This window comes from Natrix helvetica (genome assembly GCF_964273705.1).
Source record: "Natrix helvetica genome assembly, chromosome: 2".
Classification (NCBI taxonomy): domain Eukaryota; kingdom Metazoa; phylum Chordata; class Lepidosauria; order Squamata; family Natricidae; genus Natrix; species Natrix helvetica.
The window spans coordinates 115,777,076-115,797,185 of record NC_138552.1 but is presented as its reverse complement, the minus strand read 5'-3'; the positions used below and the strand labels follow the sequence as shown (position 1 = coordinate 115,797,185).

The window sequence follows — 20,110 nt, the reverse complement described above, 5'->3', positions numbered from 1 at the left end:
GAAAAACATTTAAAATTATAATGAGTAAAGTTTTTTTTCATATTTAGTATTCACCTTTACTAAGTATTTGTTAACTTGGCTTTATTTCATAAATACAGCCTCATTGTTAATCTAATACAAAATTAATATATTAGCTGTACTTCCATCTTTAAAAACAACCTATCATGTATATGGCTTAGACATTTTAAACTTCCAAATTAAATCAAGCGAACCATAAAATTTAAATCATTACATTTTTAAAAAAGGATTTCATTCATTCATAGTTTTTCATAGTCTTTTCAATGGAGCTATGTTCTGACACTATGAGTTTCATTCAGATGTTGCCAAAATCAAATGAAGCTTCCCGTCAGCATGAAAGCCACCCAGAAGAGACTGAAGAAGAATTAAGAGAACATCAGACGTTTGTGGAAGACCAATATATTGACAGCACAGCAAATCAAAAGGAAATTCAAAGATTGACTCAAGTGGTCCATGTGAAACAAGAACCTGCTGAAAATGATGAAGATGGAGAACAACAAGAATTGGAAGCAGGACAAAGGCAAGCAGAGCAGGAATTGCTCTTCAGACAGGTAGAATACACTAAATAACAGCATCTATTAGTTAGTGAATTGTTTTCAGAGGCTTATATATTTATTAGTCTGTCATTCTATATAGAAAGAACATCTGGGTTTACATAACACAGTATACCAGAATGTGACTCTTTTATTCTGACATTGAATTTTATGCAAACCCAACCTATTTGCTTTTATTTAAAAACCTATAGAACAGAAGTCTCAAATTCCTGAGTATTGAGTGAGTTAACTATAGAACATAATTACATAACATTTTAATGCCAAGAAATTAGGGTTCAAGAATATAGAATCTTTAGAACTATGGTAGGACTAATGCGAGGTTATGCCAATTCTTGATAATTTCAGTTCAGAAGATGTGTATTTAATTTCCTGCTTCTATTATAGATGTGAGAATGTTGATCACATTGGCTACCATTCAAATGTTTCATTTTCTATTCTTCATTGTCTTTTTCATATCAAGTAGAAATTTGATTTCTCTTCCAAAAGGAATACATGATTGTTCTCTATAAGTATAACAGTTTCTTTTTCATTGCAAAATGTAATATAAATTTCAGGTTTGTTCTTTTTCATAATGTGCATTATATTCAAAACCATTCTTAATGTTTATTAAGGCAGAGTGACTTCTTGTACTTTGTTGTACTGTTCATCCTTTGAAACATGGATATTTTTTTCAGAAGAGATTAAGACTGAGCAAATTTTAAGGAAAAATAAAAGATGTGTGAATTTATATTCACATGACAAAGAAATAAAGGGAGGCTAGTATAGATCTATTTCAAGCTATTTAGCTCTCATCAGTTAGCCATACCCTTCTGGGATTCGAACCCTGGCTGCTTACATATTAGGTAAAGTGGAAGCAGTATACTCCATCCCATATTTGGGTAGACCAGGTTTCCCTGATAAAAACACTTTTATGAGTGTGAATGATTAATAATTCCATTTCAGTTCAGAAAAAGAACTTTGTCATGATATAAAAACTTCATACCTAATTAAGTATGGTGTAAACCTAGCACTACTGAATTACTTCAGTGTCAAATTTATGTCTCAAGAAAAAAATGTAAGCAATGATCAACTAATTGGACAATATTCTTTCTACACTACAGGTAGTGCTTGAATTACAACCATTCATGTACTGACCATTCAAAGTTAGAACAGCACTGAAAAAAAGTGACTTATGACAGTTTTTCACACTTAATAACTGTTGCAGCATCCCTATAGTCATGTGATCAAAATTCAGACACTTGACAGCTGACATTTATTTGTGATGTGTTTCTGGAGTCATGTGGTCACCCTTTGCAACATTCTGGCAAGCAAAGTCAATGGGGAAACCAGAGTCAGTTAACAACCATGTTACTAACTTAACAACTGCAGTGTTTCATTTAACAACTGTCACACTGTGACAAGATAGATCATAAAATGGAGCAAAACACACTTAACTGTCTTGCTTAGTACCAGAAATTTTGGGCTCAATTAAAATTGTAAGTTGAGGACTACCTGTATTTTCTTCAACCCAATATACCCCATGGATTCATTTTTTTTTTCATTTTCTATATTTAATTACGTATCTAGAACTATTTTGGTCTTTCACCCATTTTTCCTTTGCCCTTTTTCTCCTTTTTTTTCTTTTGCTTTCTTTGTTACCCTAAATATGGTTAAAATATTGCTCATTCCATCATTTAAATACATTTAAATTCTTGGGTAAATTACTTTATTCCTTCAGTTGGATATTTTATAGCTTAGAATTCAATGATGTACCCAATTTGCTTTTAGAAAAGTTGAGGATGAATTATCTCTTAACTCCAATTTCAGACAAACAATCAACTTTTAATATGAAAACTTATTTAAAGGGTCGCTGGTGCTCTAGTTTGGGTAATGAAATGTGTGCAAGAAAACAAGCAAGTTCAGAGAGTACTAACGATCCATCATTTCAATCCTGAGTTACAAATATTCTCCTTTATTAAAACTTCATGTTTTTAATTTTTTAAATCATGTTCCATTTTCAGAGTGCCTGGACAAAGTCACTGCACTTTTCTTGGTGAGATTTTTCAGAAGGGTTTGCCATTGCCTTCTTCTTATGGCTGGGAGAAAGTCACTGGTCCAAGCTTTGTTGATTTCACTGTCTCCTGGCTTCTAGCTTGATGCCTTAACTGTATATCAAACAGGCTCTCGCAAAACACTTTTAAATGGCTTTAAAATTGGTATATACCAATGAGTACTTTTATGTATAGGTATATTAATTAATAAAGCAAATAGCTAGTAGACTATTATGAAGTAATTGTTCACAAACAAAAAAATAAGAGATTTCTAAAACAAGCCTTCAAACAATGACATATTTTATGCTCCCTTATAGCAAACTCTTTTACTGGAACAGCAGCGCATTCATCAGCTCAGAAATTACCAGGCATCCATGGAAGCTGCTGGTATTCCAGTATCCTTTAGTGGACATCGGCCACTTTCTCGAGCTCAGTCGTCACCTGCTTCTGCCAATTTTCCATTATCTACACAAGAGACACAGTGTAAGCCACAGTTCACAACAGGTAATATGTGAAAAAAAAATATCTTGAAATAATGGCAGCCCAGCTCTCCTACATAATTTTGCTGGAGTTCCCTGGGGGAGGAAGATCACAAATGCTGCTGATGCTTTGCTAACCATCCTAGCAAAACTAAATACGTTGGTCCAGAAGTGGGGTTGCCTTGCTATATATTTGAATTGTGTGGTGATTGGATTTCTTGATTGATAGTGGGATGCCTTAATTTTGTTTCAATTAGTACTTGTAGGGGCAGAATAGATTTTCTTGAGACCAAAATTGTTATAAGTAGTTTTGTCGCTGCTCACAATCTGACAGAATGTGAGGTGCCTGGCAAGGATCAATTGGGGGTGGGGGGAAGCAGCAACAGAAACAAAATCCTCTTTCTTTTTTCTTTTTCTTTTGAAATTTTTTTTTATTAGTTTTACAAAATTTTAAGGAAAAGGGTGATGGGTATGGTTACAAATTTTGACAGCTACATCGAGCAGGAAATGGTATTCCCCCCCAATTCTCATAACTTTTACAAAGTGATAAACAAGATGTTATTGCTTAACTAAAAAAAAAAGAAACAAAATCCTCTAATTCTGTATACCTGGAACTCTGGAGTCCTTTAGAGAAATGATAATATAAGGAAAAATACAGAAGTATTTTGGCCTAGAATATAAAGTGAAAGGTCTAGCATAAAAACCCGTGTGCAAAAATTACATTCAAATAATTGTTTTATTTGATGAGTTGAAGCTAACTTTTGAAAACTGTATAGAATTTTTTCTTCTTCCGAGTGTTTTCCTGCAAGTGCAGGATCTACTTTTTTGGATCAAATGAGTGTTGATCCATTGGTGGAGACAGGAATTGACAATCATTTTGTCATCTGAGCCTGATGTCATGGGTTGAGAAAGATCCAAAGTCATCCAGCCAGCAATTAAGTGGAATTAGAATTCAGTTTCAACCACTAAACCACACTGGCTCTCTCTATTTAAGGAATCCTGTTTAGAGCATTTAAGCCTGGATTCCCAATCAGTATTTTGGTTTTTGAAATTATTTTCAGCAATTACAAGTTCTCCTTGACTTCGTTTGCTAAACAATGATTCAAATTAACAATAGCCTCCGAAAATTAGACCTGAATTGGACCTTACTACTATCACCGCAATGTGACTCCAATAGTCACATGATTGCAATTTGGGCACTTGGCAGTTGACCCACATTTATGACCAGTTGCAGCATTACATTGTCATATGATCACAATTTGCGAATTTTCTGCAAAATATAACAGCAAATCCTACCATCAGTTAAACTAGATTTGCCCTTACAACTGTGCGAGTCAACTTACGACTGCAGTAAAAATGGTCATAAAATTGGGTCCTGTAATGTGATAACTCAATTTACCACTGCAACAACTTAACAACAGAAATCTGTTGATGATTGTGATCAAAAGTCAAGGATTATCTTTAGTCAAAAGTTTAGTTTATGTGAATATTTGTATTACTTGCAAAATCCAGAATATTGGTGTAAATCTCTCTATCTTGCTACAGTGTTTCCCCGAAAATACAACATGTCCTGATAATAAGGCCATGCCACATTTTTCGGGTGTGCAAAAATATAAGCCCTCCCCCGAAAATAAGCCTCCTGGACAACCCCCTTCCTCCAGCCAGGCAGAGCACCAGTCACCAACCTAGCGGTATCCCGAAGGCACCAAGCCGCAGGAATGGAGTGGGGGCAAAGGCTTGCGTTGCTTGGCGCCTTCGGGATACCGCTAGATCAATGAACGGTGCTGTGCCCAACTGGAGAGGGGGGTTGACGGGCGGTTGCTCTCTTGCGAGCAGGCTCCTGAAGAGCCGGGCACAGCCTCAGCGTTGAATGGCTGTGTTGCGCTGTTGCAGCAGCACTACACAGCAGCCATGAGGTGACCACGCTCACAAGCAGCCACCTGGCAACCCCCCCTTTCCAGCCAGACACAGCACCATTCACTGACCTAGGGGTATCAGCAAGCGTGTGTGCGCCTGTTCGCCGCCCTCCAGCTCCCACGGCTTGGTGCTTTTGGAATGCCCCTAGGTCAGTGAATGGGGCTCTGCATGGCTGGAGAGGGGGGTTGCGCAAGCGGCTTTTCCGCTCCCCGCTCGTGCACCTTCCAGCCTCACGATGCCCTTGCCTAACTCTCCTTGCAGAGCCAGGGCATCTCCGCTCCCACCGCCCACCGCCACCACATGGCTTTTTCTGCGGCTTCCAAAGCACGGAGGTAGGATGCTGAGTCTTCCGGAAGTTGCCACTCTGGGAATACGCTCTATGGTTGTATGCTCTGGGAGTACGCTCTGCCTCAGCCACCCCACAACCATAGAGCGTACCCCCAGAACGGCCGCTGTCAAAAGACTCGGCTGTGGGTCTCCGGAGTTTGGAAGCCAGAGAATAGGTTATGCTCAGAGCGCGGCGGCGGCAGGGACACACTGGCCCTGCAGGGAGAACTGGGCCAGGACATGGTGAGGTTGGGAGGCACACCAGCTGGGAACGGAACAGGTGCTCGCGCAACCTCCCTTTCCAGCTGGGCAGAGCACCATGCACGGCCTAAGGCTATCCCGAATGCGTCAAGCGCGGGAGCTGGGGAGAGGGCAGAGTACCACACGGCTTAGCGCCTTTGGGATATCACTGGGTCCGTGAGTGGTGCTCTGCCCAGCTGGAAAGGGGGGTTGTCGGTGGCTGCTTGTGAGCGAGGTCACCTCATGGCTGGTATGTTGCGCTGGTGCAACAGCGCAACACAACCGTTTGCCCCTGAGACTGTGCCTGCCTCTTTGGGCACCCGCTCGCAAGAGAGCAGCCACCCGGCAACTCCAAAACAATAACCCCCCCCCAATAATAAGACCCAATCAATATTTTGGGGGTCAAAAGAAAGTAAGACCCTGTCTTATTTTCGGGGAAACACGGTATTATGTTTGCTTTTATAAACATTATAAAAGCAGTGATTTATTAACAGTTTCATTAGGCAATCTTCATTAGGCATTTCTTATTCGCAGCCATCTTTTTTGCTTTCTTTATCTGCTTCTGAACTTTACCCGTGTTTCTGTCCTCCCTTCAATCTCTGTCATAAATCACATTATCCAATAGTTTCATTCATCTCAACCCAGCTACTGTAATCTAAGCAAATTCTAGAATACAATGGGCCTGTGAAATAGATCTGGAAAATGAGTGTTTCACTCCTCAAATTTAGAAAACTTACATTTCCAAATTTAAGAAATGTAAAAAGCTAAAATAAACAGTTTTTGTTGTTTTAGAAATGCTTTCTTCATATGACATCAGGATAGTTCTGCAAATAAAAATGGATCTACCTACTCTCCACCTCAGGCAAATGGGCACAGCAATCCAACATATGCCTCCTATTTATATACATCTGTTATGTTCTTTTATTTGTTCACCACCTGAAATCACTGTATGGGGAAAATGGGCAGTTTCTAAATGTAATCAATAAATAAATATCCGAAATGATGTATCTATTCCTTCAGAGAAAGTGCAGCACTATCCAGGTATATTTCTGCTCTTGGCAAGAAACGGAAGGTGGAAAATAAGTGGCATTTTTCATCATGCTAAATCATGATTTAACAATTATATCTCAGCCAGCCCAAAAAATTATCTTAAAACAATATTTTCTATATCTTCAGCGATAATAATGGTTGTGCCCTATTCTCTATTAATATTTTAAGAGCTGTGGTGGTACCATGGCTAGAATGCAGCTGACTAATTCTGCTGACTGCCAGCAATTGAATTCTAATTGGCTCGAAGTTGATTCAGCTTTCCATTCTTCTGAGTTTGGGAAAATGACAACCCAGATTGTTGGGGGCAATATGCTGACTCTGTAAACCACTTAGTAAAGGCTGTAAAGCACTATATAGGTATAAAGTAATACCAATATATAGTATTGCTATTGCTACTTTCTTGTTTAAATATTAGAGAAGTTCTGGAATCGATGGAAATAAAATAAATTGGACTCTAAAAAGTTAGAACTTTTTATTTTCACTTAGCACTGTTAGTAAAACTGTGTTTACATTTTTACTTTGAAATTTGCTATTTCAAATTAAACTTTTCCATATGCATATATAATAAATAAATAACATAGCCTTATGCAACTTCATAGAGAAATAAGGTCATTTGGGGTATTTGTTCACCTTGTCAGTAGAAGTAAGATTGTAACCTGAATTTATTCATATCCTTTGATGCAGGCCTTGTATATGACACCTTGATGCTGAAACACCAGTGCATTTGTGGAAACACAAACAGTCATCCAGAACATGCAGGGAGAATCCAAAGCATTTGGTCACGGCTTCAGGAAACAGGTCTTCGTAGCAAGTGTGAGGTAATAGATGAACTAATAGAATGGAGGGACAGTGGCTTTGGCAGCTTAATCTCTAGATGTTACAGCAGAAATTTCTGAACAACATCACTGCTGACCGTAATTGTTTTACATGTAAATTATTAAAGAAAGAGAAGACGTGTTTTCTATTATTCCAGGTATATTTTAAAATCTTTTATTCTGTGATTCAAATCCTAGAATTGAAAGAAACAATTTAGGCTAGGGGTTGGCAACCTTCTTCAATATATGGTGCAGAAGCTATACTGCTACTTTTCTGGTAGACTTACTGCTCTTCCCACACTGAGATGGCTGATTAAGCCATTGACAAAATGACTGCTGAGAAGACAATGAGCACTCTGCCTTACACAGACTAGGTGAATATATTTATTTTGGGACCATGGATGATACTGGGTGTTAGGCCACAGGTTGCCAACTCCTACTCATGCATTGATTCATCTCACCCTCCATAGGAATACAGGCAGTGAAAAGTAAACCTATACCACTCTCAATTACAAATTCCATGGTTGATTTGGTCTTATATCTCAATAATTCATTTATTAAATTTCTGTCTTTTGAAAATTCCGTTTTCCAGAAGTCACTGCCAGTGAATTTGTTGACAGGGAGGAAATGCAGAAAACTAAATTTAATTTCATGCCAACTTGAAGATTTCTTTTGGTGTAATATTTGCTGAGTTATTCAGTAAGTGTTGTGGTTCAATTAGATAAAATCAGTTTTAGTTTATGAGTCCTGAATATAGGCAAGATGCTTATGGTTGTCTACCATATTATATGCTCCCTTGACCCCTCCCTAATTTGGCTCATTAGAACCAGCTGGGAGGGAGGGTCTTCCCTTGATCCAGAGGACTTTGTCAACTAAATAAACTACTGGGTAGTTTATTTGGTATAGGTTCTTCAGATGGTGATAATTATGCAGTTTTATATGTATTTGGAAGACACCATTTATATCAGCCCTTTCAATCTGTGCTCAGCCTGATTTGGGTACAAAATTAGCTATGGCATATATCAGGGGTGTCAAACGTAAGGGCCAGGGGCCGGATCCAGCCCAAGGGGTACTTAGATCTCACAGGGCAACCCTGGAAACAGCAAAGGACCAGCTTGTGGTTCTTCTGCCAGTGAAAATGGAGCTTGCTAGGACCACATGCCCCCCCCCCCCGAGCTCTGTTTTCACAGCTGAAAATGGAGCTTGGGAGCCCATTTTTGCTGGCAGAGCGCTCAGGCCACCACAGGCGCCCCCAATGAGTGATGTTGAGTTGGCCATGCCCACCCCGGCCCCTGGAGGTCAAACACAACCCTGATGTGGCCCTCAATGAAATTGAGTTTGACACCCCTGGTGTAGATGAAGACTTGCAGAACAGACAGGAGTATATGACTTTGTTGAACCTGCTTGATTTCACAATAGATTCTAATCATGGTATTTTGTAGACTATCTCTGTGAGGTAGGTGAGGATTGGGAGCACTTGGTTAAAATATTTCCAGTTCTATTTCAAGGATAGTCTTAGAAGTCTTAGTCTTGTGCCAGGTGTAGAACCTGGCAGCTATGCTATGGTGTCCCACAACATACATTTGTATGTAGTTTTGCCACTGTAGGATCACATGATAGCTAGGAATATCTGTTGTCATCTTTAGCTGGTATAGTAACTACACTGTTTCATACAGAAAAAGTAACAGCCTCTCTATATTTCATGCCATGGTGACTTCACATTTAGATTATCTTTAAGTGGGGCTATTTTTAACATTTGTTCTGGAAGGTGTAGCCATTTACAGAATGTAACTAATAGATTGCTGTGGGTCAACTGACTGCTCACATGCAAATTCACTGGCTGTCAGTGAGTGGCCAAGCCAGGTTTATGACTTATAATTCATAAATAACTTGGAACCAGAATGCTGGTCAAATTGTCCCTTCCTTCCACTTCCAATAAATAAATAAATAAATATCTTTATTTCAGCTCCTTAACAAGCTCACATTCAATGACATTGGGTCCCTTATATTTCTTTTTTTTTTTAACAAAAATTTTTATTGGTTTTTCAACATTTATAGGGAAAAGGGTAAATGGACAGGTATACAAAATATGGCAGTTGCAAAGTGTGACAGGCGCCCCTCTCTCCATACTCATAGTATACATTTATATATAATGCATTGGTATATAATTGATTACAATCAGCATATTAGTTCTGTTACTAAATTCAATCAGATTAGACATTACAATATAAAATCCAGATATAATTCCATTATCACTTTCGGTCAGTTTATAATAATATGATTTTCTTGTTTATTTTTGTGATCTGAGTCTTCTTGCTATTGCCCCATCTCCCTCCACTGGCAGAGCTCTGGCCCCTCCCGTGTCCTGCGTGTCCGCTGTAGTGTCTCGTGTTTTTTCTAGGAGTGTTCTGTTTTTTTCCATAAAGGCCTGCGCCTCTATGGGTGAATTGATTCTAATTCTTGTCTCCTCCCAGAATATCAGCATACCTTCAGGCATCAACCATCTAAACCACACCCCTTTCTGGTATAATTTATTCGCTAATTGCGAATAATTCTTCCTTTTTTCTCTAATCTTCTTAGGGATCTGCTTCAGAATGGTTATCTCCATATCATGGTATGTCAATGCTTGCCCCCTTTGTACACCCAGAATTTCATCTCTTGTGCTTTTTCTAAGAAATTTAATGTGAACCTCCCTGGGTACATTGTGAGTTCTAGCATAAGCTGAGTTCACTCTATAAACCAGGTCTATATCCCACCCCATCTGTTGTTTTTCTTTATGTGTGTAGTCAGCCAGGATGTTTATCATGATGTCCCTTATGTTTTCCCCATCTTCTTCTATAACATTTTGAAATCTAAGGTAATAGGACATTCTCTCAAATTCTATTTTCATCTGTTGGATGTCAAGATCTTTGTTCCCTTTCTGCACAGCTTCTACCCCCCCCTCACCTCCTCCACCCCCCCTTCCACAAGATTCAGTCTTTGTGAGTTCTTATATATTTGGGCTTGATTTTCTTTAATTTCATCTTTCATTTCCCTTAGGTGTTTCTTGATTTCCTCCTGGCCCTGTAAAATTTGTTGAAGCATTTGTTGAAAGTCCATCTCTGTAGTCTTATGTTGCATCAGTTCTGTTATCTTTGACTGTGTGGCTGGACTGGATGTTGCGGATGTTGGAGCAGAAGTGGCAAAGCCAGGTTTTCCAGGAGGGGGTCTTTTGGATGCCATCCTTTATAACGTTAGAAGTTCAGTCCAAATATGAAGTAAACAGTTAGAAAAGAAGGGTAGCCAGGTGAATCCGGGAGCAGAAGAACCAGGCAGAAGAGAGTCTCTCCAATAAGTCTGGCAATAGATAGAAAATTTCCCCTAGAAGGTTTAAAAAATACCAATCCACAAGAGATTCCTCTGGGAGACACGGAGACAAAGACTGGAAGCCTGAATTTTAAAGGTGGAGTCAGGTTTCAGAGTTCATAAAGACAACGGAAGTGTGCCATCTTGCCCTGCCAGTTTTGGGCACAGAGGCATAACAAAGTTTTAAAAAGTTCCAAAAGTCCTCAAATCATTGTAATATGTAGGATTAAATTGAAAAGAAAATCATCTCAGCCTAAGTGAGGCTTCATTCGTTGGCTCTCCCCCCTCCTCCTTCCCCGGGGGCTGAGAGCAAAATTGTTCCTCTCCGCTTGTCCAAGGGGGGGGGAAACCCCCCTCCCTCCAGCCGCACCTCCAAAATGCTCCGGAAGTTATTTTAAAGTTTTAAAAGGCTGAGTAAATCTTCATGCAGAATAAGGGATGAAGAGAGAAGCAACCTCACCGCACTGCAGCTGCTTCCTTCAATTGTTGCATTCTCCAGTCGGCTTATAGCGAGGCGCGAGGCGTAGGAACGCGAAGCGCCCTCCGAGCTTGCTCCCCGGTGCCTTGGGCGCGCGAGAGACCTCCCGCCGGCCACCGCCGCTGCAGGAGTCCTCTGCGATGCCGCCCCTCCGGCAGGACCCCTCTGCGGAACCCGTATATTTCTTTTTAACATTGTTTGTGACTGCACTAGATTTCAATTTCCCTTTCAAGAAGTTCCAGCTGGCTACTACAACACCTTTAAGGTTTTCTTCCTAATATGATCTTCCTTCTTGATTTATTAAATTGGGCCTTCTAAGATTCATGGTTTGACTTTGACTGTTTTTATCAAACATTTTTGTTAAAAATTAAGACGTTTAACAATGCACCAAAGATAGTGCCACTGGACACATGTTCAGGTAAGTTCAATCCTAATGGCGGTGCTATTTAACTTCTATCTTATGTCTGTCACTTTGAAACAAGGTGTACCCATTTAAACCTAATTCTGAATTGTGTATTTTATATGATAACCATATAAAATAGTACTTCATAAAGGCTAAGAAACTCCCTTTTCTCTTAGTTGCAATAAAGTGCTGTACAATGCCACCTCCATCCTTCCTCACGGTATCCTTGGTGCAGTTTATTTCAGATAATACAATTCGCATAAACATTTCTGCCAATTTCTGTCTGAAAGCAACTGTATGAAAACATCACAGGTGGTATACCTAGTTTTTCATTTGGATTAAAGATTGTTTTTCCTTGATATATTAGGTGATAGGAAATAGCTTTCATTCATTCACATATGGAGAGTGGGAATCTAGACATCTGTAAGGTGTCTTCCATTTATGCATTCAGCAAATATCATAAAGCTGACCATGCATTTTCTTCTTACAGCTTTTGTCCAGAAGATTCTTTAGAAATTCTGGGATTAAAGTCCCCGATCTAGTTCTTCCACTCTTTCTATTATGTCTTTTTTGGAAATTTTGGGGAAATGTACATTTTCTATAATTTCTCTTCTAGAAACCTCTAGAAGGGGTTAGGAAGGCATGGAGGTTAATAGCCATTTGTTCATTCTGATGTGGGCAATATGGGCATTTCCTCCTCCTGACAGAGGTGATCTTGCCTTATAAGTACCAGAAGGAAGTATCATCTCTAAGTCAAAAAATATCCACCTCACTCCATGAGGTTCCTAGAACAAAAATTGTGGTAAGATTATTCTTGTTTTTCTGTCTCTGAAACAGCAAGCATCCTAAAATTCTTTATTTTGCATACAATTGTTCAAAATTTCAGAATTAAAATAGAGAAGTTTTGTGAAGTCATTGCATTTCTAATGTAATCTCTTTGGTCAGTGGCATTTGTGTACATCTTTATTTATATATTTTTTCTATTTGGGATGCCGCTTTTCCATCAAGGGGAATTGAATTTCACTGCTTCCTTTTCTCCTTTAGTGTATCCGTGGAAGAAAAGCAACTCTAGAAGAATTACAGACTGTGCATTCAGAAGCACACACGCTGATTTATGGTACCAACCCTTTGAACAGACAGAAATTGGACAGCAAGAAACTGTTAGGTACAGAAAATGTAATGTTACCTGCTTTCCAGTTGTTCATTTTGATTTGGGTATCGATAGATATAAAGCTCGCTTAATCTAGGAATCCAGATCTTGTATGCTTTTGTACTTGACAAGCTTTCCCATAAAGGCATGCTTTTTTGCGATTTATTTTTCCTTTCGGGGACATTTTATTTATACATGGTACACTTCATTGAAAATCATACATGCAGTATGCAGATTTATTTTTCTCCGATAGCCTCCAGTCTTCTAATCATCTTTGTTGCTCTTCCCTGCACTCTTTCTGGAGTCTCAACATCTTTTTACATTGAGGTGACCAAAACTGAATGCATTATTCCAAGTGTGGCCTTACCAAGGCATTATAAAGTGGTTTTAACACTTCACATTATCTTGATTCTATCCCTCTGTTTATACAGCCTAGACCTTTGTTGGCTTTTTTGGCAGCTGCAGCACATTGCTGGCTCATATTTAAATGAATGTCCACTAGGACTTCAACATCCCTCTCACAGTTACTACCATTGAGCGAGGTGACACATATACTATACCTGTGCATTTTGTTTTTCTTGCCTAAATGTAGAACCTTACTTTTTTCACCATTGAATTTCATTTTGTTAGATAAGGAGTATTAGGCATGTTTGCTGACTTGAGTTATTTATAAAAGCAATAAAGATTGGATTAAAAATATTTTAAAAGAATGCAAAGATTAACCAAGTATTAATTAGCCAAGCACAGTCCTATTAATATTATGATCTTAAAAAGCATGAAATGTATGTTAATTATTCATATTTAGGATTCATGGACTAATTACCCCTTAGCCTATTAAAACAAGAGTTGTATGTCATGTCAAATGACTTTTAGTATTGAGCTGGTCTGGGCTTTTATAATTTTATTGAGTTTCCCAAGTTTCTTGAGTTGAGTTCCCCTTTAAGATCATTATTCATGGTATCCTTCCCAAGCTTTCTTCTGAGTTAGTCAAAATCAGCTCTTTTAAAGTCTAAGACATTGGTTTGTTTATGTTCTGTTGCTTGAGTCTTTATTGTATTAACTTCTAATATAACATGGTTACTCTCTCCGAAATTTCTTGCAACTTCAATCCCCTCTATTACTTCTTTTCTATTAATGAACCTCTCAGTCACATTTTTAATTTTTATACCTAGAAGTCAACACACTTCCCTTAAGAAATTGTCTGATCTACAAATTTTTGGTTCTGTTCCTTTAAGTCAGGAGTGTCAAACTCAATTTCATTGAAGGCTGGATCAGCATTATGGTTGCCCTCAAAGGGCCAGATGGGTGTGGCAAGGTGAGCATGACTGGGTGGGCATGGCCCACTCGACATTGCTCATATCAAAGGACACCTGTGAGGGCCAGACAAGGCTGGGAGGGTAAACAGCAAAGCCTGGGGGGGAGGGTAGAAAACCATCAGTGCTTGCGCACAGCTGGGTAGGATCCTGGGGTGGGGTGAAACAGTGCTGGGGCATGGTGAGGTGGCAGTCGAACTGTCCATTTGGTTTTAGGCTGGAGTCCAGAAGCAGAGGCAATGGCAGTGGGGATAGGTCAAAATGGGAAGCCCCTGCCCACTTCTATGTCCATTGCCCATGGCAGATTCCCATTTTCACCCCTCCTCCCCATTGCAATCAGTTCAACCCATAGACACCCTCATCAGCAGCACACAAGCACTGATGTCCTGCAGTTCATGCAGTACTATAGTACACCACTGGCGCTCGGCCATGCTTACACGCTGCCAATGCCGACTCTGCCGCTAACACCGCTGGAGCCGGCACCGAAGCCCTTCTCCTCATCTCTCTGATGTCGATGGAGCCTGTTAGAACCTCCTGTACAGAAGCTGCACTTCAGAGCCTACTCTGAAGTAATTCTTCTACTCAGTTGTACTCTGAAGTACTGTACTTTTGGGGTATTAGAGTATGTATTTTTCCCTCAAAAAAGAGGGTGAAAATCTGGGTACGTCTTATACACTGAATACAGCATTTTGGCCTCCTGAAATCCCACCCCCTTCACCAAAATGGCCATGCATAACCTTTAGGAGGCTTCCAGAGTGCCCCTGGGGGCCGGGGAGAGCCGTTTTTTCTCATTTTGCCCCCCCAGCCCCCAGGAGCACTCTATAAGCCTCCTAAAGGCTATGCATGCTTTTTTTTTTCAGAAAAAACAGGCCCGTTTTCACAAAAAAACGGACAGTTTTTGGGAGGTCTGCATAGGGCAAAACATTGTTTTTTAATTTGCCTCTTTAAAATCTTGGTGTGTCTTATACTCCAGTGCATCTTATACTCTGAAAAATATGGTAACTCTTCTACTCAGGTGTAGCTGCCTACTCTGAAGTAATTCTTCTACTTGTGTGCAGCCGATAAGGAAGGAGGCAATGATGACACTGAGTGGGGGTGTGGCTGAGGGTCATGGTGATTGGTGCTGGTGATTAGGGGTATCATTTGGGTAATTTGGTGGATTTGTGGGTAGAACTGGGTGGGGTAATATATGGTGATGGGGTTAACTTTGTTAGAACGAACTTGGATTTGCTTACCTTTGTATCATAGTCACTTAGTGCCAGTTATCACGTAGTTTTTCACCAAACAAACTGACTCTCTGTTTATTTTCAATGTGAACTCCGGAACATGACAACAGTACTTTAGACTTCTGTTCTCTGCGAACTGAGGCTTTTACTAGATCCAGCTGAAGAGCATTTCCAAGATGACAAGATTTTGGGGCAGTGAAATTGCCTTGCTTGAAGCCTCTCATTGGCTTGAAAATGCCTTTTGCATCGTTCCAGTCTCGGCATAAAGAGTGTTTGAAAGCTGATGAGAGGTTTCAGGCAAGGCGATTTCACTGCCCCAAAATCTCACCGGCTTGCAAACACTCTTCGTACTGAGACTGCAACAGTGCGAAAGGCGTTTGCAAACCAAGGCTTGCAAACCTTGGAGGCTTCAAGCAAAGGATTTCATTGCCCCAAATGAGCTTGCAAACGCTTTTCATGACATCCCAATCTTCCTCTTCAGGAAGGAGCGATGGAGGGGGAAAGATTGGAAGCACTCCCACCAGCTGTTGCTTTCCCACACAGGGCAGTCCCGGTGAAAGGGGGCTGTGAAGCCAGGCCATCAAGCGGGGCATGGAGGTGCTAGTGTGGGCACGGTGCTGATCTACAACTTGTGGCGGCCAACCTGGCCTGAACATAGTCAGCCTTAGATCCAACCTGCACAGCCGCCAGTGAGAGACCATCCCACTGCTGGGCATACAGACAGGAGACAGCGAGCGTGTCCTGGATGAAAAGAGAGCGATCAGAACAAGACAGTCCCCAAGGATGCCAGGCCCCATGCACACTCGCTGCCTCCTGTAAGTAAGCCCAAGGGGTGGGACAGATGGCAGGGCGGCCTGGCCTTGTCAGCAACACTTTACTGCCTGCAGTCTCTCTAACACACTGTGCAATGCCTCCCATCACTCTTTCACAGACCGGAGACCAGTGGTGGGTTCCAGAACCCGTCGCAACCGGTACACTGCGACGGGGCTGGGCATCTACCACGTGCACGCACACTACACACGCATGCGCACCCACCACCCGCGACAATCCAGTTGATGAGACGTTTAAAATTGTGACTTGGAAGTTTTGTTTAGAATTAATAAATCCTGGACAGCTGGCAAAAAAAGGAGAACTATTAAACACAGATGCAATACAAGACAGAAGTGAACGGAGGCTAAACGGAATGGAGCTTTTTCAAAGCATTAAGGAAATATTTGACAGCATAGACCAAAAACTGGAAAATATAATCTAAGGTATAATGGGCAAAGACCTGAATTAATGTACCACCAGAAGGAATGGAAAGGAAAGGAAAGCGGAACCGAGAAATCAGCAAGAAGAAGATAACAAGTTACTAGTTACTAAAACTAATAGTGATTAAGGAACTAAAAAAGTAAAATACTTAAAAAGGGAATGGGAGAAACAGGAAAAGAACTGAGGAAAAGAGATAGGATGTGGAATAGACAGTTCTGAAATTAGACAGTGGGAAAGGGTAGAGATGGGAGAAAAAGCTAGATTGCATAGTCAAATAGATGGAGTAAAAGCTTTAAGGGACAAATATGGGAGGCAAGCCAAAAAGAAAATAAGATTAAAGGTTCAGATACGGGCAAGAGATAATGGATAAGGGAAAGAAGAGTAAAATAATATCTTATGAATATGTTTTAATAATGTGTACTAATGTTAGAATTATACAGGTTGTACAATTATTTTATATGTAGTGATAGATATTAGGATAATATCTTAATATAAATAGATATGAAGATGTGGAAAATTTGATTTTGAATGACAGTATTATTAAATATGTATAAAATATGTTTAGCACTGAAATGTTAGAATTAAACTTTGTGTGTGTGAGGGGGGGGGAGGGAGAGAGAGAGAAATAAATTTCCCTATATAAAAAACAAAGGGAAATCACAAGCAACCACAGGCAATAAATCTTACTTTAAGATCAGAGGTTTATTGTTTCATGAACAATTTTGAACATGAATAGCAAACATAGCATTATTTAGATTAGCAACTTATTGCAATAAGCTTCCACTGGCATAGCTGAATCCAGCAAGGACTAGCTACGGCCGGTGACCCTGAACTCTTCCCAAGACATTCTTTTTATACTTTTCTGCATGCATTTCACAACTTACTTTCTTGTTCTGTCTTACTGTCACTGACCGTCACTCTCCGCAAACAGAGAGTGGATGTTATTTGGAACCCTGACACCATGTACATTTGAAGTTCTCAGACACTTGTTACTTCCAGTTCCTCATTTCCCACCATCTCATACTTCCTGCTCTAAATATATCCATACAAGTACAAACTTTGCAGAAAATGCAGACACAAATCAGCACATTTGGAAATATTAGTCATTTTGCAATTATATTAGTTTAAAACTTTGGTTCAGTGAAGCTTGCAAACTCACTCCTAGGCCTATTACCTGCAACTTCCCAATTCATATTTTCTCCCCTCATAGTCCCTCCTGTTTGTTCTGGAGGACAACACCAACAATTGACCATCTAATACCTAGCACATCAGCTGTTTAAATTGTAAGTTTTAATTAATTAATAAAACAAAATATCCTTCATTTAAAATGAAGGAGGACATCTACTTTGATTAAAAGCATTTCAGCAAGGCAAATATAGAAAAGGGGATAGACAGGATGAACCATTTGAATGATGGGACATTCAACCCTAAATACAGAATGGAACTGTAGAGGAGCAATGCAGCGCTGGTCCAGACTGCAGACATAAGACATCTCCTAAAGCAGGTTGTTTCTTGCAGTTGCTGCTGGGCTTACATGAAGCTGGTCCTTTCTTGTTCGTTGATGGTAGGTAGAAAAGAGTTACTCGGTGTTGGAATGGTTTTCGGCGAAGGTTGTACGGAGAGCAGGGGCAGAGGTTACTAGCACTTGCCTTCCTGTTGGGCAAAGCTTCAGTCTTTGCCTTGTAGCAGCCAGGTGACCTGAGTTGAGGGGTCTCCTCCTCTGGAGCTGGTACCTTCTTTCAGTGTAAGACATGCACCCAAGAGGCCAGATGTTGACACTTTACAGCAGTATAGGTGGTCAAGATATCTGGAATGGACCCTTACAACGAGTAGCCAGGCAATTCTTTCGTTGAAATACCTTCACCAGTACCTAATGTGCCAAGGACTAGCAAGAATGAAAAGTATTTTTATTTTTATTTTAAAGCAACCTGTGAATGACAAGTCTTTAAGGTTGTAACTGAGGCACGGTAATAATCTAACATGATGCTGTCCAAAGCTTGTATTTCAGCCAGGTGCACAAAAGATGGCAGAGAGGCAGGCCTGAGGGTCAACACATTCTAACAGGGTCCACCTGACAATTCAATGCATATTTCTTTAATTACCTGGTTTACAAAGTGTGCACCCCTATCACTTCCCAAATAGATAGGGATACCAAATTGGGGCAAAAATGTCCTTAAGAAGGCCAATATTATGTTGCTGGCAGACAATACAGGTAGAGCAAAGATGTTTAGCCAGAACATGAACTCCAGGAGCCAACCATTTTTGTGTGTGCAAAAGACACTCCCTCCTGGCCAACATGGGCAGGCCCATGTGAAGATGAAAAAGATAGGGCAAATAGGACAGCCATCCAGGTGATGCCACACCCCTGTGGAATTAACAGTACAGTCAGAGTTGTCACAGTCACAGAAACTTGGGAGTGCAGCTGGAACGCAACCAAAAGGTCTCTGACACATTCAGCATTCATGATGGGAGATTCTTGGATTTTCATCCAGGTCCTACAACATTTGCTCCTCAATTTTTTCCACATCAACTGCATTGTATGTGTACCATATTCTATTATCCTCTGATTAAAATGGACAACTGTCTCATGTAACAGAAGCATAATAGTATCTGGAACAGAGGACACTGATATTATTTGGTTTAGGTACAATTGGGGAAGGGAAAAATCAGGAAAGTCAGATTAATGATCTCATTCAAAATTGTTTCTCCCTCATCGTGTGTGTGTGTGCGTGTGTGTGTGTGTGTGTGTGTGTGTGTGTGTGTGTATCTAAATGTGTATTAATAGTAGAATTACATGGATTGAAGAACTGGAAATAATATGAATAATGTACTTTAATTGTATAAATAATTGTGATTGGTACTAAAACTGTATATTGAGACATTGAATAATGAAAGAATGAAGGATGAAATTTTGATTTAACTAAGGAAATATAAACAACAAAGGTGAAAAACACGTCTTTGAATATTACAATGATATGAGTTAAAATAGAGATACAAATAAGAGGGGAAGTGTGTGTGTTAAGATAGACAAAAGAACAGAAAGAAGGTTTAGAAATAAAGGGTAACATTAAAAGGCGCATATAAATAATATGAAATAATGGAAACGAAATGTAATATCTAGGAGTAATAAGATTAAATGCATGTGTATTGAAATGTATGATACTCAGATACCACACCATTCACATATTGATATGTATAAAAAATATAAAATAAAAATCTGATTGGAAAAAAAATGAGAATGTTGTCCAGACGACTTCTGGCTGATGTTGCAGTGAGATTGGACATGGAGAGTGGATCTCTGCACTCCCGTGCCAAGTTGCCCCCATTAGTGGGCTCCAAAAGGAGCCAAAGCCACCTTGGAGGGGTGGTGAAGCAAAGAAGGATGCCCTGCAAGGTCTTGGTAGTCACAGCACTGCTGCTTGACCCCGGATTACTTTCCCTCTCAGCCTCATTGAGAAGAGGAGATGAGACAGCTAAGATGGCTGGGGCAACCGGTGACCACATAGGCTTTGAG

The 20,110-nt window shown here is 40.0% G+C and overlaps 1 protein-coding gene across 13 annotated transcripts in view; it reads left to right on the top strand.

Annotated features, from left to right (window-relative positions):
- HDAC4 (histone deacetylase 4) overlaps positions 1-20,110 on the top strand; it is a 318,456-nt gene that overhangs the window by 217,585 nt on the left and 80,761 nt on the right. For 12 of the 13 annotated variants that reach the window (XM_081945679.1, XM_081945681.1, XM_081945680.1 and 9 more), the window contains 4 exons: positions 318-569; positions 2,920-3,106; positions 7,300-7,433; positions 12,701-12,821. In XM_081945679.1, the coding sequence (XP_081801805.1) occupies positions 318-569; positions 2,920-3,106; positions 7,300-7,433; positions 12,701-12,821 (694 nt within the window). The remainder of the gene's footprint in view (positions 1-317; positions 570-2,919; positions 3,107-7,299; positions 7,434-12,700; positions 12,822-20,110) is intronic. The other variant, XM_081945672.1, reaches the window with a different exon arrangement.